At 34.0% G+C, this 27,051-nt stretch overlaps 1 protein-coding gene across 2 annotated transcripts in view; it reads left to right on the forward strand.

Moving 5' to 3' along the window:
• Positions 1 to 27,051, forward strand: part of ZFPM2 (zinc finger protein, FOG family member 2) — a gene marked incomplete at both ends in the record, with an annotated part of 356,071 nt that overhangs the window by 67,947 nt on the left and 261,073 nt on the right. The window contains 2 exons of one of the 2 annotated variants that reach the window (XM_083361236.1): positions 12,804 to 12,962; positions 23,294 to 23,395. In XM_083361236.1, the coding sequence (XP_083217362.1) occupies positions 12,804 to 12,962; positions 23,294 to 23,395 (261 nt within the window). The remainder of the gene's footprint in view (positions 1 to 12,803; positions 12,963 to 23,293; positions 23,396 to 27,051) is intronic. The other variant, XM_083361237.1, reaches the window with a different exon arrangement.

Genomic DNA, 27,051 nt, shown 5'->3' on the forward strand with positions numbered 1-27,051 from the left:
CAATATTCAGTGTTCATTTGTAGATCCTATGCAATCAACGTTTTTTTTTAACAAAAACGGAAAATAATCCTGATTTGGTTTCTATTTTGTGTGTTAAGTATACCTTCAAGAAGTTAATTACAGTGACTGATGCAAATAAAGAGCAAAATAAATAGTTCTTGGTTAATTGGAGTTTTTTATGATCTGAATCTTTCATTTCAGGTTAAATAGCCATGTAAACAATAACATGATCATTAACTATAGGTTAATTATTGTAGACGTGTGTATGGAGTTCAGATTTCACTGGAAATATATGCAGTTGTTAGTGGGCTGTAGATTGCCGTAAGATCTTTCAGCTAAACTTTATAGTTTAGCTTAAAACAATAAAAATAAAGAAAGATAATTCAGGAAAGGCAAAACACAGTAACAAATATTTTAAATGAAACTAGATTTGTCCTTGTATTTTCCTATTAGTATATAATTTCACTGCTCCCAGTTTGTTCTCATTCAAGATCATTGATATTAAATCATAAAAGCATTTACAGCATGGGATATAATATTTTAAGGTACACCTCTTCCTCTATGTTTCTACCCAATTCTTAAATAATTTATCAGAAGATCTATTTTGGGTACCCTTCTGTACTCAGCTATTGTGATCCTGGGAGAAGGCTTTCTTGGTGTCACTTACTTCCCCAAACCTGGAATGCCTTTTTAGTGAAAGGTACTTAGATACTTTTAACTACATTAATATACAACGTGACAATATACTATAAGGGAGCCTTTGAATTCATTTTGCTACTATCATACTATTCTTTTCAAGTAATGAAATAAGCAAGCAATGCGCAAAAGAAATTACAAGTAGGAATAGAGAAAAGTAAAATGAAGTCTCACTAATTCTATTTATCACTGGCATGATTCACTGAATTTTTCCATATCTTTCTGGCTTTGCAAATGATCCTTATATGCACCATGTCCTTATACCATTTCATACTTTGTCTTTTGTTCTTTAAACTTCTCATAGTGGTATTTTTCAGAGTCTCATCCAGTACCCAACAACATTATTGGTTTTCTGTTTCCTCTGAATCTTTGCCTTTCTTCATAGATTTATTTTATGATTTGATACTCTTATATCTGTACAGCCATGTTACCTCATTGTCCTTTTGTACTGGACACTTTCTGATGTAGTTACTGTAATCCCCATCCAGCCATCTCCCATTCATTTTTAACCCTGCCTCTTATTTTACCAATACACTTCTTAAACAAACTATTTCCAGAGCACTTGACTTACTTTTATGTTTCTTGCTCTTTCTTGCAAATAGTTCACTATATTTTTTGCTGTCAGATAGGACTATTTTACTATTTAGTGTATTACTTTTCAGATTCATGCTCCTTTTTGCACCCTACAATGTAATATTCACTGCAAATCACTCAAATGTTCAGTCAACATGGTATTCAAACTCACATTACCAACCAACACTTATCTAACATCACTCTTTATACATTTATCCATAAATACATTAAACAGTCAGGGGGACATTTCATTGTTTTATTTTATTCTCTGCTCAATGTTGAACTGTTCGCTAAGCATTCAATTCATTCCCATGCTTGTCTTTTATCATAAACCAATTCTCCAGCAGTCAAAAATCAACTTTGAACCCCCATACTGACAGAAAACTGCCTCTGAGTCACATGTATTATTATACACTTCGAAAATTACATACTTTGTGAATATTATAAAAAAATCTGAACCAATTAATACCAGAAATACAAAATGCTAAGATTATTTCATATGCATCACAAGCGGAGGATACTGAACATTGTAACCTAGCTAGGGATAGGGATAGAACAGAGGTTTTTTTTTAAAAAAGCATAATCAGAAGTAAACCTTCCACTTATGCATGTGTCACCAAAGGAAATAGCTCTGGCAAAGCAATATACAGTAAATACTGTTAATGATCATGAAGGGAATTATACAAATGGACATACTCCGAACAGTCAGTATTTCACAGACTACCACCAAATCCTTTACCAAATGAGATTGATGAGCCAATAAAGATAAATTGTGCAACAATTTATAAGAGTACTGCAGAAATAGAATTGAACTTGTGACGCTTCAGGGAAACCTAGGATACAACATTTTATTTATTTATTTATTTATTAAATTTATATGCCAGCTATTTCATGATAAGGCAACTCTGGCATGCAGGTTTACACCAAATATCTCTGGGGTTAAAAACAGTTCTGTTTATGAAGATTCTCAAGGAGAACAAGTGAAATGGCCAAAGGATAATCCGAATACTTCAAAAGAAGAAATGATCAGAGGCCAGCACTTAATGCCAAACTTCAATACGACCACTTTGCAAGAGAAGTAGATATCAGAACCAAATCCAGACTTAAGTTAATCAACACATTTGACAAAAATCTAACATGAAGACAACTAAAGTTAAATGCGTATTCTACACTTTCTTTAAATCAACAATTGTAATTTTATATGATTTTAGTGACCTTCCATAAGGTCCAGAACAAAATCTAGTCTGTACAATTCCTGCCCAGATTAAAGTCACACTGTACTTCCTAAGTTTGCTTATCGTAATATAATTTATTTGATTTTGATGTTTCAGTTAACAACTAAATGTGAATCTTTAAACATAACATAGAAAGATTGTAAAATAGTTGTGAAGTCAAGCTTATGTTTGGAGATTTCAGTTTATTTTCTGTATAGTTTTCTTGGCAATAAGGTAGAAAAAATTGTTTGGCGTTGCCTTCTTCTGTGATGTTATTCTGACTTTCCACTCTAGCACACAGCAATGTGCAATCTCTGTGGTCTCCCATCAAAATACATGGGCAGACTTAGCATAGCATTTTAGCCTAGAGAGGGTTGAATAGGTTCTGTAATTTGTTCTGACCTAAAACACATCATAAAGTGATGTTTTAAATATTTTCTTTCTTTGCTTGTAGATAGATTAAAATATTCTTATTCCAAAATATTAGCTATATTTGGTTTTTCTTCAGTAAACTCAGGTGGGATTCTTTGCCTAATTCTTTGCCCAATAAAATAAAAATTCAATTGGTTATGATTTAAATATAACAAGATGTCAAGCTTGACATACATAAGTAGATAATAGTAACGGTATTTATGGTGATGTAAGTTTCTGTTGTTTTTACATATTCATATTTCCATTTGTATATATGAATTAAGTACATGTATAAATTATATTGTTCCTATGTCAGTAAGACACATTGGTTCTGTGATATAGAGATGGAGCATATAACTTCTGTGTGTGTGCATGTGTGTGTGTTGAATGGATATTCTAAATTAATCTGGCCTTTGAAGAAAGAAAAGAAAGTAGTGAATATTTAAACAGGAGATGCAAAATTTCCGGAAGAAATCAGTGTTCATTTTCTTTGATCTAGCATTGATCTTAATGCAAGGTTCACTTAATCGTAAGAAGTATGTTAATCACTAAACACACTGGAGTATTATTATAGGCTTCAAAGCTCTACTTACATCCTATTTTTATTTCTTATAACAGATGTGAATAGGGAAAAAATCCTAACAGCAGTGTTCAGGATATATAACTTGTACAGTGTTTGAAAGATATTGAATGGATACATGGGACATGCTTTATTTTCCCCTTATCCAATTTTACTTTACAACAAAAACACCATCAGCCTTTAGAATTTATTGTCAAAATATGTAAACTAGTCATAAAGGAGTATCTTCAGTAAGGCTTGGTCAAGATTCCTTAAACTGGGATAAGGTTACTTTTTTGCTTATGGCACTATTACTAATAACTAGAGGTAGTGATAGTGTCATTTCCAGATAAAATATTTTCAATCAAGGTAAGTTCTCAATATGTTAGTCATGCTTAGAACATAGAATCTGGTAATATCATATAGTAAAAATATTGATATCAAAGAACAGGAATCTTCTTACTTTGCATTTTTATATTCATATTTAAGTTAATATCCATTACCTGCAAAAACTGCCATTCATCAATACTATCTGATTTTGTATAAATGATATAAGAGATAATATCACCTGATAGCCACAGTTCAAAGTGAAAAAACTCTACTAAGGAGAAGATGGGTTGGATTGGATTAGATATCTCCCCTCAATGAAAATTTCATTGAGATCTCTTAAATAAGACAAGTGGAAGAACATTATTAAAAATACTGTAAAGTTCTAAACTACTTAAACATCTAAAGGCTTTTGAAAACTTTATATCCAAGCTTAGTTAATTCTGTCATGCACCAGGGTGCTAAAAGATTGAGCAATGATGAATGTTAATCCACTTTTATAAAATCAAAGGGTTCATTTTTTTATTGTAAAGAAATTATTTGAATAAAACTTGACCCTTTCTTGAATAGTTTTTAGGTCAAATTGAACCCTGCGTTAAAATTCTCTAATATCTTCCTTGTATTAGCATTTCAAAACACAATTTAAATACCCATAGAGCTCTTTTTAATAAACTTTATAAAATTCAGGTAATTTCCTTCAACTTTCTTGATTGAAGAAAGGCAGTAGGCAAAGATATATAAAAAGATGCACAGCTATGAGCAAAACCTGAAATCAATTATATATAAAAATAACATAACACATGGAACGAAATTAATCAAAAGAAAAAAAAGTACTATATGATTCTCTAGTCTTCTACCTGCAGGCAAGGAACATAAAATGAAAAAAAAACTCCTGCACAACATTCTTCTCTCAGATAAGGAAAAAATTAATAAAAATGTTTCCTTCCTACAGATCCCCTGATGCAACTAAATGTTAAAAGTGAGCAGCTTCAGGAAAGAAACTTGTTCATTTAAAATACTTCCCATTTTCCTTGGCCAAAGAAAAATAGTTTTTGTCTTCTGGATTAACTCAATTACATCAGGTTTGTGTGAATCTGTAGTCTTCAAAAACAGTGCTATACCCTTCTTATCCTTGTCAAACTGCTGCAAAGTGACTTGAAATTATTTGCTTTTGTACAAGACACAGAGTTTGAGAAGAGAGGGAAGATGGATGAATGGGTGGAGATAGATAGACAGACAGACAGACAGATAGATTTGACTTGCATTTAACATGAAACCATTCTAAAACTTCTATTCAAGTCTTCATTAAAAGGTCTGAATTATACTTAAGCAGTAGCAGAATGAGACTTTTATGTATTTATTTAATTGAACTTGTATGTGGCCTCAATTAGGATTAAAGGAAAACATGAAAAACAAAAGATAAAACTCAGAAATGATGATGATGTTGATGTGAAAAAGAAGAGCACATCACAGAGGAACACAACAAAGACTGCAATATGTAGGTAAAACAGAAGTCTAATATTAAGGAACAGATCATAACTACTGTATGTATCCAAGATTCTGTTGGAAGAGCCAGGTTGAAAAGCATGACAGTTTGAAATCCACATAACTAGAGGAATGTTGTTCTGCAGGGCAGGTGCAACCATTTAGAATTTTTATGATATATCATTGAAAAAGAAGTTAAATCTGAGGATAATCCTAGTTGAAAACTAAAGTAGGCCTATATTATCAATATTTATATACAGTAGCTCTATAGCATAAATTGTCTAGATCCAATAACTTAAGATTAGAATGTTTCAACTATTAGTGTTTTACTGACCCATAGGTTCATACAGATAGCTTCCAGCTTTTATTGTTTCATATTTCTTAATAGATCAAGTTTGTATTTTTGTAGGACAGTTTAGGTAATATAATAGAGTATATTGGTAGATTTGAAAATTCAATTTATCAAAACTCAATTTAGAGACTAATTTTTTAATGTTTTTTATTTAAATTAATTTTTAATTCATCTGTTGAAATTTCAAATACTGTTCTGGTGGTATATATTTTTAGGGATACTGGTAATTAAAAACTGTCAAAAATTCTCCAAAGAGAGGGGTGGACCAACTGAAATTATCAAAAATATTCAAATTGTTATATTGAAAGTATAATGTTCTCTTAAGTTTGTAATTTAATAATTTATTTTTTAAATATAGTAGTATAATTTTTATGCAGATTCATTTTATATTTACTGTATTGTAGCTCCTGTAACTGATACCGCTTTAAATTTTGGTAAGCTACTTACAAAGTTCTGTCATGTGATGTAAGAGAATGGTGGCATACACAGTTAATCTAGATAAATGTTAATCTAGATAAAAGAGGGGACTAAGTTCTCTTAGAACCTCAGCAACCTGAAACAGTGAAAGAGCCACTCGGAACCGGTTCCCTCACAAAAGGAAAAACTGGGAGCCGCAAAAAATGTGTGCACATGCGCATACATGTGCGCATGTGCAGAACAGGGTTTGACTGAAGAGTGGAGCCAAGGCGAGATATGCACCTACCCTGCATATTTGAATTGATTGGTTGAACTTTTTCTTTTCTTTTTTTTTTTGGACTGCACATGGCAGAGGACTGGGAGCCGCAGGAGACGGCTGAAAGAGCCGCATGCGGCTCCAGAGCCGCGGGTTGCAGACCTGTGTCTTAGATTAAAATATATACAGATTTCCTTCAATTTATGTTAGGGATATGTTCCCGAAAAACCTCACATAACATACATTCACATAACATGAGATAGTGAATCGGTGGGAAAAAATAGGATTGTGGGGTATAATGGCAAATTTTGTAACCCAAATTGATATACTCATAAAACTTATTTTAGAGCTTTATTAAACATTACTTTGCTCATATATGTTTATTCCTTGACTCATGTCCTATGTACATTAAAAAAAAATTATCCATTTTTTCTATGGCTGGAAAAAAATTAATTCACTAAAGGAGTTTTGGTAGGAAAACACTCTATTGACCTACTTGAAGGTCACGAGAATCTGGCTGTTTACTTATTAGTGGAACTCAAATTTCCTTTTGGTGTAAAGTTGTTTTGAATTCAGATTCTTTAATTCATTTTATCTCTTGAAGGATATGTTTGGGCAGTATTAAAATGATTCAAAAAAGGTGTTTTTGAATCCATTGGAATGTTAATGCAAGTCTCTGTAGAGAAGCCAGTTTTTTTCTGTGTGAGCTTTTAAAACAACATTTTTTTTTTAAAAAAAGGTTCCTAAATTAGCTTTATCTGTTTTCTGGGCTTTCTTGGAAGTCTGAGAAGAGAAACTGTGAATTCTGAATATGTAGACAATATTCCATTTCATCATAAACCAGCCTTATCAAGTGGAAATTGTGGACATAAGTGCTTGTGGAAGTTTTATTTCTTGGTCATTCTGTTACTTTGAAATCATGGAAAGTAATACTTCTAATGTTGTGTTTGTCTCCAGGTCCCTTCTTTTGGTTGTGGGAAAAAGAGTTAAGATCCATTTATAATGTGTCCTTTAAAATAGTGTTATTATTGGCTCTTATAACATCTATAGTTTTATATTTTATTATTTTGATCTGTTGTATACTTTCTTGATATTCCTGCAGAGATAAAATAAAAATAATATATTTTTAAATAAGTAATATAAATACATGAGCTGTTGTGAACAATAAAGACATTCAACAAAGCTTTGCAACTGTGATTCAGTGTTTTTAAAAACTGGTTATCTGCCTATCTATTTATTTTTAATTTGGATATCTTACCTATAGCAGCCTGATTAAAAACTTAGAATATACTAGTCTAGCATAGCTCAAATGTAACAAACAGTTAATAATAAACAGTTAACTAGCTGTGCTAATTCCTTAATGTATTTACTGAGTGGACATTATTTGAGATGTAATATGAGTCATAGCTTTACTGCTTGAAGTTAGATAACACAAATCTAAGTTTATATTTTTCATAAAATATTTTTTATTATTTATTGGTAAATAATAATTTTATAAATACTTTAATATATAATTGTATATAATATTATTTAGATTATAATGCTATTTAATGAAAGTACTTTTAATGAAATTTTAGTAAACATAATTTTAATGATATTAACATACTAATTTCAAAATATAGCTTAACATAACTTATATAAATATTCTGTTTTGCCTCTGAACAGTAAGGCATTATTAGTACCTAGATGAATGTTTGTTGTTAGCTGCGAAGTCGTGTACGATTGATCACGACCCTATGGACAACGTTCCTCCAGGCCTTCCTGTCCTCTACCATCTTCTGGAATCCATTTAAGCTCACGCCTACTGCTTCAGTGACTCCATCCAGCCACCTCATTCTCTGTCGTCCCCTTCTTCTATTGCCCTCAATCTTTCCCAGCATTAGGCTCTTCTCCAGTGAGTCCTTCCTTCTCATTAGGTGGCCAAACTATTTGAGTTTTAGCTTTAGGATCTGGCCTTCTAAAGAGCAGTCAGGGTTGATCTCCTCTAGGACTGACCGGTTTGATCGCCTTGCAGTCCAAGGGACTCGCAGGAGTCTTCTCTAGCACCATAGTTCAAAGGCCTCAATTCTTTGGCACTTTTTATGGTCCAGCTTTCACTGCCATACATTGCAACTGGGAAGACCATAGCCTTGACTATACACACTTTTGTTGACAGGGTGATGTCTCTGCTTTTTAGTGTGCTGTCTAGATTTGCCATGGGTTTCCTCCCCAGGAGCAAGCGTCTTTTAATTTCTTGGCTGCAGTCCCCGCCTGCAGTGATCTTGGAGCCCAGGAAAATAAAGTCTGTCACTACCTCCATTTCTTCCCCATCTATTTGCCAGGAATTGAGAGGGCCGGATGCCATGATCTTGGTTTTCTTAATGCTAAGTTTCAACCCAAGTTTTGCACTCTCCTTCTTCACCCGCAACAAGAGGTTCTTTAGTTCTTCTTTACTTTCGGCCATTAGAGTGGTATCATCTGCATATCTTAGGTTGTTGATATTTCTTCTGGCAATCTTAATTCCAACTTTTGATTCCTCTAACCCTGCCTTTCTCATGATGTGCTCTGCATATAAGTTAAATAGGCAGGGTGACAGTATACAGCCTTGCCGGACTCCTTTCCCAATTTTGAACCAATCAGTGGTTCCGTGTCCAGTTCTCACTGTTGCTTCTTGGCCCACATATAGGTTTCTCAAGAGACAAATAAGATGGTCTGGTACTCCCATCTCTTTAAGAACTTGCCACAGTTTGTTATGATCCACACAATCAAAGGCTTTAGCATAGTCAATGAAGCAGAAGTAGATGTTTTTCTGGAACTCCCTAGCTTTCTCCATGATCCAACGTATGTTGGCAATTTGATCTCTAGTTCCTCTGCCTCTTTGAAATCCTTCCTGTGCTTCTGGTAGTTCTCGGTCCACATAGTGCTGGAGTCTAGCTTGTAGGATTTTAAGCATAACTTTACTAGCATGAGAAATGAGTGCAATGGTGCGGTAGTTTGAACATTCTTTGGCACTGCCTTTCTTTGGAATTGGAATGTAAACTGATCTTTTCCAATCCTGTGGCCACTGTTGAGTTTTCCAAATTTGCTGGCAAATTGAGTGTAGCACTTTTACTGCATCGTCTTTTAAGATTTTGAATAGCTCAGCTGGAATACTATTGTGCTAAGCACATTGATTTGTGCTTCTTAGATTGTAAGCCGCCCTGAGTCTTCGGAGAAGGGCGGGATATAAATGGGATAAAAAATACTGTCACCTCCACTAGCTTTGTTGTCGTACAGCTTTTCTAAGGCCCACTTCACTTCACATTCTAGGATGTCTGGCTTGAGGTCAGGGACCACCTCACTTTGATTATCAGGGACATTAAGCTCATTCTTGTATAGTTCTTCTGTGTAATTTTGCCACCTCTTCTTAATCTCTTCTGCCTCTGTGAGGTCCCTGCCATTTTGGTCCTTTATCATGCCCATTTTTGCATGAAACATTCCCTTCATCTCTCCAATTTTCTTGAAAAAAATCTCTGGTCCTCCGTATTCTATTGTTTTCTTCTATTTCTTTGCACTGTTCATTTAAGAAGGCATTCTTATCTCTTCTAGCTATTCTTTGGAATTCTTCATTCAATTGGGCATATCTTTTTTTTCTCCCTTGCCTTTCGCTTCCCTCCTTTCCTAAGCTATTTGCAAAGCTTCCTCAGACAGCCATTTTGCTTTCTTGCATTTCTTTTTCTTTGGGATTGTTTTGGTTGCTACCTGTTGTACAGTGTTGCGAACCTCTGTCCATAGTTCTTTAGGCACTCTACCAGATCTAATTCCTTAAATCTATTTGTCACCTCTACTGTATATTCAACAGGGATATGATTTAATTCATACCTGAGTGGCCTAGTGCTTTTTCCTACTTTCTTCAGTTTAAGCCTAAACTTTGCAAGGAGAAGCTCATGGTCTGAGCCACAGTCAGCTCCTGGTCTTGTTTTTACTGACTGTATAGAGCTTCTCCATCTTTGGCCGCAGAGCATATAGTCAGTCTGATTTCTGTGTTCACCGTCTGGTGATGTCCATGTGTAGAGCCGTCTCTTGCGTTGTTGAAAAATAGTGTTTGCTATGACCATCGTATTTTCTTGACAAAATTCTATCAGCCTGTGCCCTGCTTCATTTTGTACTCCAAGGCCAAACTTGCCTGTTATTCCGGTTATCTTTTAGCTTCCTACTTTAGCGTTCCAATCCCCCATGATGATAAGGACATCATTTTTTGGTGTTAGTTCTATAAGGTGCTGTAGGGCTTCATAGAACCGGTGAATTTCATCCTCTTCAGCACCGGTGGTTGGGGCATAGACTTGGACTACTGTGATATTGAATGGTTTGCCTTGGATTCGAACTGAGATCATTCTGTCATTTTGAGGATTGTATCCCAGTATTGCTTTTCCTACTCTTTTATTGACTATGAAGGCTACTCCATTTCTTCTGAGGGATTCTTGCCCGCAGTAGTATACCTGATTGTCATCTGAATTAAATTCACCCATTCCTGTCCATTTTAGTTCGCTGATTCCTAAGATGTCGATATTCAGTCTTGTCATTTCATGTTTGACCACGTCCAGCTTGCCTTGTTTCATGGATCTTACATTCCAGGTTCCTATGGAGAAAAAATCTTTACAGCATCGGACTTTCCTTTCATCACCAGACACATCCACAGCTGAGCGTCCTTTCGGCTTTGGCCCAGTCGCTTCATACTTTCTGGCGCTACTAGTACTAGCCCTCTGCTCTTCCCCAGTAGCATATTGGACGCCTTCCGACCTGAGGGACTCATCTTCCAGCGTCATATCGTTTTTCCTTTTGGTACTGTCCATAGGGTTTTCATGGCAAAGATAGTGGAGTGGGTTGCCATTTCCTTCTCCAGTGGATCACGTTTTGTCAGAACTCTCTCCTATGACCTTTCCGTCTTGGGTGGCCCTGCATGGCATAGCTCATAGCTTCATTGAATTACGCAAGCCCCTTCGCCACGACAAGGCAGTAATCCATGAAGGGGCAGATGAATGACATCCAGATAATTCTAAAAAAGTAGATTGTAACTTTGGTTAGACTTGACAGCAGCTATGGCAGACTACAATACTTCCATATCTGTTGCTGAGGAAATTACATGGACATGTAGGGACTGAGTTGATGTAAATGAAATTATTCTTTTTTACATGTTCTCTTCATTAATTTTAAAATACTGGAATTTATATTAATCAGGAAGGGGGGCAATCAGGATCAAATTACAAAAAATATTTGGACTATAATCTCTATAATCTCTCCACCTTATGTTCCTAATAATGACTATATCCAGAGTTACAGTAGGTAAATAATTTCTTGAACAACAGAACCTGTCTTCTAACTTTAATATTTTGCTTATTTAAATGACTCGTATAAAACATCATTGTTTTTATCACCCCACCAAAACTGTCCAACCCTGACAATAGACTTAGCTGTCAAGTTTGTTTGTTTTAATGTATTTAGAGTTGTTGGATATGAGATAGGTGGCAAATAAATTTTCTCATTAAATAAATAAATAGTATCCCTTCTTGTTGCATGTAGATGAATAAATTTAGATCAGCTGTCAAACCGATTTATATTGTATCATTAATGGGATCTAGCTGATTTTCAGTCTTTCCTGAGCATTTCTTTTTAGGACTTTCCAAGATTGTAGATTGTTAAACTCTCAGAATAAGTAGAAAGGGAAAAATGCATTTCTGGGAACAGATATAATGTATAAGATCTACTTGTAGGACACTACTTGTTGGACCATAGAATTGTTCCTTGGGCCCAAGCACAGGTAATGGCACTCAGAGTAATGTTGTTACTCTAATTGGTCTGCTTTGGTGCCACAACATACTTAAAACTGCCATGAAATTTCTAGTAATATAAGAATTCTTTCTCTGTCCCTAGTGACTTCCAACAAATATGCCATTAGTAACACATTTGTACATTTTCTAGCAGTTCAATTATTTAATTTCTTTGAGTTTCCTACAGGGAATAAGTTTGCCTCTGGGAGTAGATTACATGAAGTTTAGTCATCATTTTATATGGATTTTGTATATCTGTTCTGTTGCTGTTCAGATCTCACATCTTGAAGCTTTAAATTATTTCAGACAAATTTGCTGAATATGAATTCAGAATTTGTTTTTAGCTTCAGTGCTTGTATCTTCCTCTTAAAAACGATCCAGCAGCTATAGGATTTTGTTAATCTCAATTAATCTTGTAACTAAACAGAGTCAGTACTTGGATTGGAATCACCTGGAACTGCTATAGGTGAAAGCTATACTAGAAAATAACAACAACAACAATAATATCTCTGAATAAGACAATGGCAAGGTAATACAGGCAAGTAAATTCATGAATAGAAAGGGTCAGTGGCTGAATTTCACTCAAGGACACGTTTAAGGAAAGTATCTCTAACTTTTGTTTTTGTTTTCTGGTTGATCACCTGTTTATACATACAGAGTCCCAAATAAAATCTTTTAGATGTGGCTTTTGCTGCTATATTGGTACAATGTTCTTGTTTTTTTAAAGGCCCCCTTGAAGATTCTGTTGAGGATGAAGAGGAAGAGTGCCTATCTGAGGAAAATGACATTATCTCCAAAGAAGACTTTCCCCTGGAGGGAAACTTTTCTGCAGAATTTGAGTCTGGAAATCTGAACTGTGAAGATGTGGAATACTTTTGTAATAAAGGTAATCAGTATTATGCAGTTCTTGGTTTAGGCATCATGTAAATTGATTTGTTTTCTTTGGGACTGTCTTATAAAATGATTCCTTGGACATTATAGGACATATATCTTTCTGGGAGAGCAATATGTGAAATAATGGCAACTTCTTAGTAACCTTTTTCATAGCCAATTGTGTCTTACTGTTTTATTGACTATAGTACACCAACTTTTCTGCCTACTGAGGTAATCTGTGAGGTCAGCTTGAGAAACCACAGGCTATAATGCTACTCTTGTTTGATGCTAGATTGATTGATTTGTTGATTATATGTCATCAAATTATTTTCAGTTCCTAACAAACACATAGTTAAAATTTCTCTACACTGGTCTTTCAGATCCTCCAGCATTCTCTTCTTCTCTTTTCCCTCCACTTTTCTCAGCATTAGAGCCTTTTCCAGAAAGCTGCATATAATGTGTCCAAAGTAGAATCATTTGAGCCTTGTCCTTTTTGTCTTGAGCAAGACCACTCGGCTGATTTTTAGATAATCCAATGGTTTCATTTCTTGGCTATCCATATTTTCAGCAGTAAAACCAAGTTCACAGGAGTCAATATTGTCTCTATTCTCTTTCCTCAAAGTTCAATTTCACTCCCATGGTGTGTCACAGAGAATGCCATGGTTTACATGATTCTGATCTTTGTGATAGAGATATCACAACAACTGATATCACAGCATCTTTTCCATGGCTTTCATGCCTATACCAAGTGCTAATCTAGAGCATGTTTATTCCTTTACTATTGATGGCTAAACCTACAATGGAGAAGATCTCTATAAATTTAATAGTTTATTATATTTGTATACCGCCCTTCTCCCGAAGGACTCAGGATGTCTTTTTTTATTTCTTTCTCCTGGTTATTCTACATGTTAATCTTAATATTTAATCTTAATCCCTTTTTTCACTTTTCTCCTTTTATTACAGAACTTGTAGATCCTTTTCAGTTTTAACTATCAGGGTAATGTCACCAGCATAGCTCAGATTATTGATGCATCTTTCTCCAGTTTTAAAACTATGCTGATCATTTTTCAAAACAGCTTCCTTTAACATGTATTCAGCATATTGGTTGAATAAAAAAGAGGAACATATACAGCCTTGTTTTACACTTTTGCCAATATTAAGATAGTCTGTTTTCTGATATTTTTAAAATGTATTTATTGCTATCTCACTGTTTGGGGTGACTTTTAGTACTTTAGTATTGTCCCTACTAATTCTAGACTTCATATACAAGGGATTCCTATTTTTCTAAGTACATGCCACAGTGTGACATGGTCAACATTATTTATATAATCTTTCTATTATCAGTAAAGCACATTGTATATACATTCGCATATACATATGTTTGTATAAATGATGTAGTCAGTTTATTTTAAAAACAAATTTATAGACCATCCAATTCCCAATAACTTTGTGGCTTACAATTTAAAAAATGCAAAAAACAAAATAAGCATAGCAAATATTGGCAGTCTGAAGACAAATGTAAAATATACATGCAAAAAAAAAATCCAAGAGGAACTCAATGTTCAATTGGCCCCAAGGGTCATGGTGCCTCACTATCATCCAAGCTCTACTGTTAGCCATTTGCAAAGTTCTCAGTATATAAAACTGCATAAATTGGTACTAGATTTACTGCTACTTTGTGTAGCATTATATCTAGGGTGTTTAGCAGTTCATGTAATAACATCAGCCTGAACAGTTTCATTATTTATTTCTTAAAGAAATTGGTAAGATTCTTAATTTGCTTTGTGCCACTACCAGCTTCTTAGATTACTTTTTGGTTTGGCTTAAAAAAGTCCCCAAAGCAAGCACTTCTTTCAAAATTTCCTGAGATAATTAACATTTTTTTTGGCCACAGGCACATTCCTTCTCACATAAAAGGTCACAAGTTTAAAGAATGGCCTTTGGATGACTATAGACGAGTATCCAGGTGCAGGTCCAGGAACTCTTACAATAAATGGATCATCAATTTCAGCATGGAGGCAGCCTTGGTTGCCCTAATGGACTATCTGCACCAGGATAAAAACAAGGAAACTGAGTCATTGATTAAGATGGGCAGGCATACAAATTGAACAAACAAACAAACAAACAAACAAACACATTTCTATTGATACTCTTGGATCTCTTAGCCACTTTTAAATCATGGTATTTTTTAAGCATGCTTGAAGGAGCTGAAAATAGGAAACACTATTCTCTGTAGTTTCTCTCTTAACTTCTTGGTGCTGTCAGGAGGTGCTATTAAAGATACTTGATACTTTTGGGAATACACATACATACATACATGTACACAGCTGTTTCAAAGGCTCATAGGAAATTTGGTGCCAGGTGATATTTGTATGTTGACTCTTCCCTGCAAGTTTGGTGTTGGATGTTTTAAAAATTCAGGGTATCTATATGGTAAGGGTCTGGATATGAATAACAACTTGAAGTCAGAAAAATAGAGTTGGTGCTGATTCTAGGAGTTAGGCTTCAGAATTTGAGTGTTTTAACTAAGGATGTCAGCATTCATTTACACTGACCCCATTGTTATTCAATTTAGCTTTTTTTCCTGCCGCATTTGTAGGGACCTTTTTGGTGCACCATTTTAATGCTAATGAAATCCTTGACAAACTGGAAAAGTTCCTATTATCTCTCCCACTTTCTGACTTCAGGTGACCATGTGTAAATATTTCTGCAGCTTTTGTATTTTGTTCTAACAAACACCTTATTTGCTGTCTTTTTTCTTCTTTTGGTGTGTGTATATTAAAGATAATCAGAAAGGTCAAGTTATTTTTTTTAAAAAAAAAGATGCTTTGAATCAGTAATGATTTTCTACCTCCTCAACAATATCTTTTGTATTTTTCTAATGCTAAGCAGCTAAAAGCACAATCAAGACAAGGCAGTTCTACTAGGAAAGTAGAAATTGCTCTTTTTTCTTAACAGGATTAAGAAGTCCCATGCTTTGCATGTCTTGGATTTAGTGATGAATTTTCCAGGGCGTGCTTAGTCCAAAGAGTTCTAAAGGAAGGGAAAAAAAGAAACTCCCAAAAAGCCAATATGACTTTGTTTTTTCCTTGCTGGAGGAACTGTTTGTGCAAATCGTCTATAAGCTTATTGACCTGCATCTTTGACTCCTTGTTTTCTCTAGATTTGACTGGAGTGTAGACACTGATAGAGCCGTGATAGAGGTGATTGAACAGCCCCTAGCTTGGCTTGGCATCAAGCCCCACAACCCCCTTAGGACTCACATTATCATTCTCTGAAAATACTTCATGTTTTCTCAAGCTAACACAGTCTTTTTTTTAAAAAAATTAATTCATCCCGGAGCCTTTATGTAGGTATTTTAAAGAAAATGAAGGACACAGTAATTTTTGGTAAACAAAGATAGTGTATAATGTGTGATGAGAGACATCTCTTAAAATAATGGGATAAAATAACAAAGTTACTGTTTATAATTTGTGAAAATGGTTTTAAAAATCATCACTATCAGATGTCTTATTTTATATACAAAAGTGAATGAATTTTCTCTTAGATTTCTCTTTCATCGAAGATTTTTCTAATTATTTACTCAAGTATATGCACCCTGTGTGTATGTATGTGTATTCCTCTGCTGTTCTTTTTCTAAAGCTTGAGGTTGCTTTTTCAGAATGAGTAGTTGCTACAAAAGTAAAAAAAAATAATCAGAAGGATTATTGTTCTGCAATTATGGTTCTTCTGGAATATGACTTGTTTTCTTTAAGATCAGATACTGCAGTCTGTTTTAAACGAACATTTTAAATCTATAAAAATCTGCTTCTGGTTTTACCTTTCCTGGAAGCAAACAGGGATAGCTAAAATTAAAATATAAGCACACACACTGACCTTTTTGATTACCACATTTGAGGTCAAAAAGTATTCCTTTTGTTGATCAATTGAACTTAACTTTGAGGGAAATTTCTTGTAAAATAAATAAATAAATATTTGTTCTGGAATGTATTTAGTTTCCAGTTATGGCATACTGGTGTTAATGTTCAGTAAAAATATGGAGACTGAATATTTGACCCTGTGCCCTAATAAACCCTATAGTTATTTGTTTCCAAATACTCAATTTTATGTAAATTGCATACTCAGGAAATTAAATATCCTTTAAAATGTTCTTTCAGATCTCCTTTTCAGTGCTACCTATATCACACAATAGCACATGTCCAATTCCTGGTGAATTTTTAGGATCTTCTGTATTCTGGACTTCTTCAGAAAGACGTTGTATTGGACAGTCCACTTCTGTCAGAGATACAGTAATGACCTTGGTGGATTCCAAGCAATTTGTTAGCTTTCTCTTTCAATTGTCATGATGTCATCTAAAATACAGTGATAATATGCCATATCATTAAAACACTTCCTTGACTTTAGTTCAAGCAGACATTACAAAAACACTATTCATATAGAATATATACAGAGATCATACTAAGGAGGCATACAGAAATATGCAGTGCTTGATAACCTTCTTGTCTGTAAATAATTGTCCTCTAAAGAAAATGGTCAGCTTAGTGTTTCCAGAAGAAAAACCTTTTGGTATGTATGTTGTATATGAATATTTCAGCAATGTCAATAACAGATTTCCTGCAGCTGTAGAATGGGAGTTTGCTTCAGTAGGGCAACAACTTTGTCAAAAGCCATAGTCTTACCTGGATCCTTATTAATGAAGACCCAGATAGTTCAGCTGTACGATACCTATTTGCACGTTCAAGATCTCAAGCTCAGTTCCCATATTTTGTGTTTGATGGAAATCTGGCGAGTTGCCTGGTTGGAGAACCTATTGACAGTTAATGTGGGCAGTGCTCAAGTCCAGCATTATCTACCACCATCACATAATTGATTCTGATTTAACTGGATAATTCTTCAGCATCTTTGATTAATATTGGTAACCATGAAAGAGGGTAAAGAAGACAGGCTGGTTATTGAAAATATCACCATATGTCTTATTATAATTCATCTGTGATGTATTCCATTGTATGTGAGATGGTCCACAGAATTAACATGGAAATTAGCAGAAACTTAAACTTACTTTTGTAACCTGTACAGAGGTCATTCACAGTGTTAGAAAGATAACTATGAATGCTTAGTTTAAGGATTCAGTTGTTATATTTCTTTTCTGGAATATACATTATAAATACATGCAAAGGATGTTATATTCTGGTACTTATGGTAGATGTAAAACTTCCAATTAACATAACTCAATTGGGTTTTTTTGCTATGGAAATTATAAAATAATTCTATATTAATGTTAATGTTCATATACATTATTCCCAAATTTTGGCATAATATTTTGAAGCATTTATATTATAATCTCCATTTTGATCACTATCCCATGGGATATGATTGGTTTTTCTTTTTCTGTTTTGTAATTGGAAAACTGCATTTCACATAAAAAGCAACATAGTACCTGTCACAAGCATTTTTTAAAATGTCACTTTGTAAGTAATAAGCACCTATTACTAAGTGATAGGCAGCAGTCAAGAGGAAAAAAGCACGAAAACATGGGGTAAAATAGACCTAAATTATTGCTGCAGAAAACCTGTTATTATCTCCCCCTTCATTCCTTTTGACCATAGCTGTTGAGATAAAGTTGGGTTTCAGAAAAGAAACATATAAATGAGAAATTTTAAAAAGATAGAATATAATATCATGCAGTTTTATTCTTCTATATATTCAGTACAGTTTTGGTCTCAAAAAGTATACATCATATAATATTGAATATGATTTTGAAAGACAGTGTGTATAAATGCAAATATTGAGAAGAAACTGGCTTAAAGAACACATTTAAATATTGATTTAAATGCAGATTTTCATATTTTTAACTTACTGAATTTATGCGTGATGCAGGCAGAACTAACAGACTGAAAAAAAAACACATTAAATTTTAAAATGCCACATTCAGCTAATACATGTTGATTCAATGTTTTTACCTCAATATGAAATCCAGAAGTCCAGTAGCCTAAAATTGCATGAAAATGTGTTGGAGAAGTTCAGCAGACTAAAGTCGCATGCTCAGACTTCTTAAAGTCTGGTATTTTATTCTGCCCTGTGAACCGCCCTGAGTCCTCAGGGAGAAGGGCGGTATATAAATGTTATTAAATTAAATTAAATTAAATTAAAGTGGGAGGCAGGAATAATATTGGGCCCTAAGTATCTGGAAATACTGTAATATACATTAATTGAACCTTTATCAAGCTGGTCACCTCCAGATGTGTTGGAGAAATCCAGCAGATTAAAGTTGAATGCTCAAAATTCTCAAGCTGAGAAGCAGGGAAATATTGGGGCCCAGGAAATGTATCTGGGATTTGTATAGTTCTCTTAGCATGCCGTAATTTGATGCAGAGCTCGTTGATAACTGAATGCTTTATTGCATGACTTTGTAGGAAAAAAATATGGTTGTCCATTAAATAAGGGTTGTAGGGTTTAAATAATGTCAGCTTTTTCCTGGCATAATGTTGCTGAAGCTTAATAACATGAGAGAGCTTTGTAAATTGTGCTTATTTTCCTGTACCCCTGATAATTTTGAGACATAGAGCAAGGATGTGCAACCTGTGTCAGTCCTGCCTTAAAGTTAGAACATTTTGTTGACATTAATTTTCTCCTGGTGTAATTATGATTGTATGTGAACAGTTCTCCAGTAGCATTTCATCTCTATTGAAGCAAGGTATCTTATTTGGAGTCTTACATTGTTCCATACAGTATACATCTGGGATAAAACTGCAGCATGAAATGCAGAGATTCAGTTCAAACAAGTAAAGCAACTATGTAAAGAATGAAGTGTGGAATTTTTTTAATCACACTTTTGTTTTTGTGAACTTTTTCTACTTTTAAAAAACTTTTTTGCCTACTCTAGGTAGAGATGGTAGCAAAAGGAACAAAAATTGTTTACCTATAGCTGTTTCCTATAGTGTTTCTTACATGTTTGCCATTATATTTTGCTTATATTTTGACTGACTGATGTAAAAATGAACGGCAAGGCTTGGCAACTCTGCAGGAATGTTCTGTCTGTTTTTATGTTTTTGAAACTCCTTGTAATTTTGTGCAGTTTATACAAATATTAGACATGCAACCAGCAGCAGAAACAAGGCCTGTCTCTGGACTCCAAAATGTAATGTTCTATTTATGGAATGTAGTATCATTTAAGGTCAGCAGTTTGGAATAAAGCATTAATATCTGGAAGACAATGACAGTCAAAGTATTAGGAGCTTGATGAAAAGTATGTTTTACAACTTTTTGAAAGTTAACATATTAGGGTCCTCAGCTAAGCAGGCAGGCAAATAATTGACATATAGAGAAAGCTTTACTTTGGGTTGACTCAATTTATTGATGGATTTATTGATGGACTAACCAATCAGATTTATAAGGTCACTCATCTATCACATGAAACTCTGGGTGGAAAACATACAATATTAAACTTACAATAAAATAACAAAATGAATCTTCAGTAATTCTGTATGAATTTTGGAAGCAAAGTTTTAATTCATGTTTTGGTTTTGGTACTGCTGGCACTTTAGTTTTATATGTGTGCTTTCAATAAAAAGCACACCTGAACTTTGTCCAAATTTTCTACATTTCCCCCTCTGTCTTTTAGGCAGCTTTCCATTTGTACCAGGAAGTCCTTACTGAAAGCTATCTTGTCTGATGATAAAACCATGAGTGTATGTTGCTCTCACATTTTTCATCTCTTTTATGACCTTATCTTTCACAAGCAGCTTCTGTGAAGGTATCCTAACTATAGAAAGCACCTGGAAAACATATATGATATCTATGCTGTGATAAGCAGTTGTGAACAAGAAACTAGACCTGTCAGTTCTGAACTGTTCATTGTTAAAAAAATACTTTGTAGATATAGGTGATTGGAAAGCACATTATAGGGGAACCAACAGCTGCTGTGATACTCAGTCAAGAAAAAAAACAACCTCTCAGTAGTTCTGTTGCATAAGAATGAACGCACACATGCACACACACTCATACACAAAGTATAAAGCATCTGAGATACATAAACTGAATAATGCAATGTGGGAAATACTGGAACTTCGGTTCTTTTTTTGTATTGTATTTTCAACCCATTGATTTAAAAAAGAAAAAGGAAAAGAAAGAATATATATAAAAATGAAAAAAAAAGTACGTAAACAAGGATTTTTTAAGCATTGTAGATTTCGGTTATATTTTTCAGTTCTGTATTTCATTAACTACTTTAAATATCTAAATGTATTAAATCATTCTTAAAAATACCAATCTTTAAAATCCAAATAATATATAAATATAAAAATCAGTAGTCAGCATAGTATAAAGCAAGATTCAGAATTATGTAACTTTTGTCTGAGCCGTGGAAATTTTATGTTAAGAGACACCCAAATTTCAAATATGGTAGAACCTACTGTATATTTACAATGGTAATCTAGAATTGTTTCCAAATCACATTAGATTTTGTGTCAGATCAATTTTAAGATACAAGATTAAGTAAGACATTGAGGCATTCTTCTGGAGCTTAGTAGCCATTCTTCTGTAGAAGGAATTATGTGCAGTCCTTGACTTACAACTACAATTGGTTCTGGAAAATTCCATCATTAAGCAATGCAGTTATTAAGGGAAGCATCCCATGGCCACACCTGATGGCCTTTTTTGGCATTGTCCTTAATAAAATCAGCACAGTTGTTAAGTGGCTGTGATTTGCAAACTTCTCCTGCCCTCTCCCCACTGACTTTGTTGGAGTTGGCTGGGAAGATCGCAAATGGTGATCATGCAACCTCAGGATACTACAGCTGTCATAAATGCAAAATTATTGTAAATTATTTTGATCAGTGCTATTGTAACTTCAGATGGTTGCTAAATGAATGGTCATAAGTCATGGACTACTTGTAAGCATATTTTCCCAAGAGGAGTACTTCTTGCAACCATTACCCTATACAGAGCTAATACAATATGCTTTGAAGGAATGTGAGATTTAGGAATATTTAATTGAAAAATAGCAGGCTAGAAAGGAAATTCAACTTTTAAAATTTATTTCATTCAGTTCTAAATCATTTGGGGAAATTGTTGCTTTTTATTGTGCAACATTGCTATCAAATATGGAAACTTAACAAAACCCTTCATTGCATTTCCAATAATGTTTAGAAAATTAACTGTCCATTTTACTGATTGTTAGGCATGGAGCTAGCTCATTAACCTTTTTAAAGCCATATTTTCTCAGTCTTAGGAAGAAGGCAATGGCAAATCACCTCTTGAAAATCTTGCCAAGAAAACTACAGGGACTTAGACACATCCACACACACACACACAAAAGCAAGCTTCTCAGGTTTTTTCTAAGCATAGTATTTAGCGTGAATTGAATATTCTTCCATTTCCATTGTTGTGTATCAGTTATTGTATCTAAGTTCTGCGTCCATTTGATTAAACAACCTTTAGATTTTTCAGTTTCCAAGTTGTATTTCACTAACAAATTTGTAAATAAAGCTCAGTAAATCCTTGGTATAAGATTTTTAAATTCAGTCAAATCTCTGTGTTTCCCTCCTTGTTTTAGCAGTTCCTTTAAAATGGTGTTTTTCAAACTTGGCACCTTTAAGATATATGGACTTCAACTCCCAGAATTCCCTGTCAGTGCCCATATATCTTACTCACATATCTTAAAAGTTTCAATTTTGAAAAATACTGCTTTAAAGCCATACTGGTTGTCTGAAGATACTGAAACCATTCTGGTGGTTCAAATCATTCCTAAAAGAAACTCAAAGGGTTTTTATCTTTGTCTTATTAAGAAACAAATCTTGCAGTCTGTAAGGTTTGTTACCTGTCCACTGAGCAAATTTCTTTGTCCTTTGCTTTTCAAGAAAATAAATATTCAATAACGAGGCAAGATGTGATAAGCCTGGATGGATTCTTTTCCTGTATTTATCCGAAATTTTTAACTTCAATGGTAGACATATTTGATTCCTGGAAATATAGGTGTCAGGGTCCACTCTGACTGCATTGTGCTTTCTGAGCTGTCTGTATTTCCCAACAGACCTGAACATTTACTGATTTATTTATTAAAACATTTCAATGGATGGTAGTTCCTTGGTCAAGAAATGTACAGTCTCATTAGAGTAATGTTACTTTGCAGAACTGAAATCAGATTTCAAAATCAGGTAGGGAAACTCTGCCGGAGCTGGAAAAAAAGGGTTTTCTGAACCTCAGGAATCATTTAAACAAACTAACAAACGAATCATTTACTGTGCATCTAGTAAGAAAATTGAAACCAATTGGTTTCTATTTTAGAGTCTCTTGAAATAAAAGAAGTCCATATTAATGGTATACATTTCTTTGGCAAATTGATAGGTGATGAAGAGGGCAGCCAAGAAGCAGCAGATTCTGATGGGGATGCACGTTCGGATAAACCAGGACCGCTTACACTTGAGACAGAAGACTGGGATGGACCAGGTAAGGGAGTATCTAAGGAAAAGAAAAGAACAGCTTATATGTGAAAACTCAGTGCTATAATAGTTTACCTGTTGAACCGCATCTGCAGCTGATTCAGTGGTTAAAAGTGGATTCTAAAGCTAAGAAGTAATGTTTGAAAAGATATGGCAGAAGTATATCTTTTATATAGAAGCAACACAGAAATTAATAGTTGATTTTAACTAGACAGATTATGATATTCTTTAGTTAGGTTTTTTTTCCAAATGCAAATATCTATATACTACTAAATGCAAGTATTGACATACTGCTAAAACCTTTGTGTCTGTTTGATTGTTTGTAACCTTCAGTTGGGGTATCATTCTTGAATCAGTATCCTTCAAATGAGCAAACTTTGGGACCTTAGTCTCTTGTGGGATGAAATTTGGCATAATTGTGGCCACTTCAGTGCTGTGGTGAGCTGCAGTCATGTGATTGTCAATTTAGGTAATGAAATATCTCTGAAATGATGACTCAGCAGGTCACGGATTGTCTAGTTATGACTAAAATGCAAAGATTTATCTCAAGATCTGTTTAAAATGCCATTTGTGGAAATGTTTCCACATAGGAGAATGGTGTGTAATCTGGTAATGAACTCATACTTGATTGCCCTTGTCATTAGCATTTGTGTTGACTTCTTTTAGAAATAAAACAGCTTTGAAATGAAGTTAAGATATGAAATTCACAGTCTTCAAGTTGAACAATAATAATAATAATATTTCTGAACGCACAAAGTGTTTACTGCTTGGCAATAAATTAGTCCAAATCCATGAACACACCAAAAATCTGTAATTGAAACCTTTGATCTGTCTATATGTGTATCTCTCCCTGATTGTGAGAGAAATAGAAATGGCTCTTGATCTTTTGAACAGTTTCCAGAATCTCATTCATACTTCAGCACTAGTGATTCCTATAGCCTCCAAACCCATAAGTTGGAGTAGAAGAACATTATGATTGAGAAATCCAGGAAGCTTAACACACACTGTTCCACTCTTTTTATTTATAAATGAAAGTAATCTACTGGAATGACAAAAGCAATCTCTGTCTGCACCAGCTTCCATGCAAAGGCAAAATGGAAATGGACCAAAACTGTTCTATCAAGAACCTTGGATCTGCTTAGCCTCTGGCTGCCATAATTCAGTTGGTGAATTGGTGCTAATTAATATTGCCAAAGCAGCAGGAAATGAACTTTGGAGAATCCAGAAGAACACTAAATACTTTTCCTTTTCAGTCACTGGATCACTCTTACACACTCAAAATTATGTATGCATCTTTCCTTTGATATGCAAAACCATTTTGCGGTCTTGAGGTGTGACATATCTGGCAAGCCATGTGCAAACAATAACTTTGGAAGATATACCTTCATTATTTGCAGATAGCTGCTGAAGTATTTGGATGGGATTTGGAAGCAAGAAAAGTCATGCTCTTTCCCAGAGTTCCATTGGAATGATACAATATTATGACATAGTCATTCTAATTCTTAGAGGGGAAGAATGGCTATGGTAGAAATTAAAATAGTTTCAATTCATTCTAAAGTCCCTATTTTTGCTTGCCTCTATGTTAAATTTTCCCAGGTCTCCTTTGGGATTTCCTTGTGTCTTTAAAACACACTTCAAACTTACAGTTACTAATTGTAGATCCTAGATTGTTTAAAGGATGGAGCTAGTACTTCCTTAAACATTTTTTGGCCAGAAACTAAGTACTTATTATATAGTTTCCAATTCTGAACTTACATTAGCAGCACGTTGCATTTAACAAATGGATATGACAGTCAATGATGTTTTCAAGGACTTTTCTTATCATTTTTCATTTGATATAAATCATTTAACACACCCTGGTCATTGACTTCACAGTTAAGAGAGAAACCTGCAGACTGCTATCAATAAAGTATAAGAGCTTCATGTTTAGGCAGAAATGTAAGCTAATATTTTCTCTTATAAGCAGTATAAATGGTGTAGAAGGAACCTGACAATGCTGGAAAAAGTGGCATTTTTATTCAGCATGAATAAAAATGATCTAGAGAATTATTAATGCACAACTTGATTTGTGAGACACAAAAAGACAGCAAGAGTTAAATTTGTTAAAATTATATAGAAATGCTTTTCTCCTTGAGTTCATTTGAGTTTTTCAATAAAAACAGTAAAAATTCTTCCATTGTTATATAAATGATATATAATAATGAAAATTATATTTAAAACCATATTCTCAATATAGCCATGTCTGCAAATGTTTAAAAATGAAGAATATTCTGTTTAAGCAGCTGAATAGAGCTGGAAAAATATTATAATGCAGTAACAACATTTGCATTAAAACAACCTCTTATATTTCAATCACATTTTCATCCTTGCTTGACTTTGCAAATTGCTGTATTCTGTCCATGAAGAGGAAAAGAATTTCAGCAGTAATTTTCTGAAATCAGTAGGTGGAAAATATAGAGCAAACAAGAATGAAGGAAGATAGTATATCGGATTATAATGGTGGTATTTATAATGTTGTTAATAATTTACAAAAATATGCCTATATTCTGTACAAAGCATCTAGCATTATGTAAAAACAAGATTTGCCATCAAACATATTTCAGTGTAGTTAAAGTAGCATGGAATCCATTTAAAAATGAAATTACTTGCTTAGCTTTGAGGTAATGTAGCTTCAACTTTTTTTAAAAAAAAGTAATTACTTGCTTAGCTTTGAGGTAATGTAGCTTCAGTTTTTTTAAAAAAGTAATTTATTGCAATTAATAAAATATACATTGAAAATTGTACTTTCTTGTGATTTCTTTGTTATGTGAATTACTGACCAATTGTTTTTAACATGTATCGCCTGGTTCATAACATCTTAGGAGATAAAGAAATTTTGAATCTATTCAAGGCTAAAAAGATCTATGAATAGAAAAGTTAAGTGTCATAAATAGAATGTATGTATACTAGATATCAGAATTATAAGAAATCAGAGGACGAAAAAATGCTACTAGCATTCTAGAACTTTTTTTTTAGCTTTTGAACATGTCTGGTTCCTAATCAGTTTGTATGAAAATGCCTTAGGTTGGATCATATTATAATATTGTCCAATAATGCAGCAGCCTGGGTTAGCATTGGTATTTTAGTTAATACACAGATCAGTGCTTGAAATGTATATATTCCATATACAAAGTATATATTTTGGCATTTATAAATGGTTAGGACCCTTACATCAAAAACAAGGTTCTCAGCATGAACAAGGTTTTGGGGTTTCTCTATAGAATAAGAAGGAATTAGCTTATATTGAAAAAATATTTATTATTTATTTATCAAATTTATATAGCCATCTATCTCAGTAAGGTGATTCTGGGTGGTGCAAAACAGTTGGAGACACTTTGGTTTAGTGGTCAAGACAGTAGGTTAGAAAGTGAGAGACCGTGAATTCTAGTCCCACCTTAGCCATGAAAACCAACTGGGCAACCTCACTGTCTTTCAGCCAACCCACCTTACAGGGTTGTCATGGAGAAAATAACAAGAGGAAGGTATGTTGGATATATTTGCCTGTTTGAGTTAATTTGTAATTTGATTGATAGATTAATTGACTGCTTGACTGACTTAAATTGACTTTGGGCCACTCACAGTATACTGAACCATAAAAACAGAATTCAAATCAAGATGGGATAT

This window comes from Vipera ursinii, assembly GCF_947247035.1.
Source record: "Vipera ursinii genome assembly, chromosome: 3".
NCBI classification, from domain to species: domain Eukaryota; kingdom Metazoa; phylum Chordata; class Lepidosauria; order Squamata; family Viperidae; genus Vipera; species Vipera ursinii.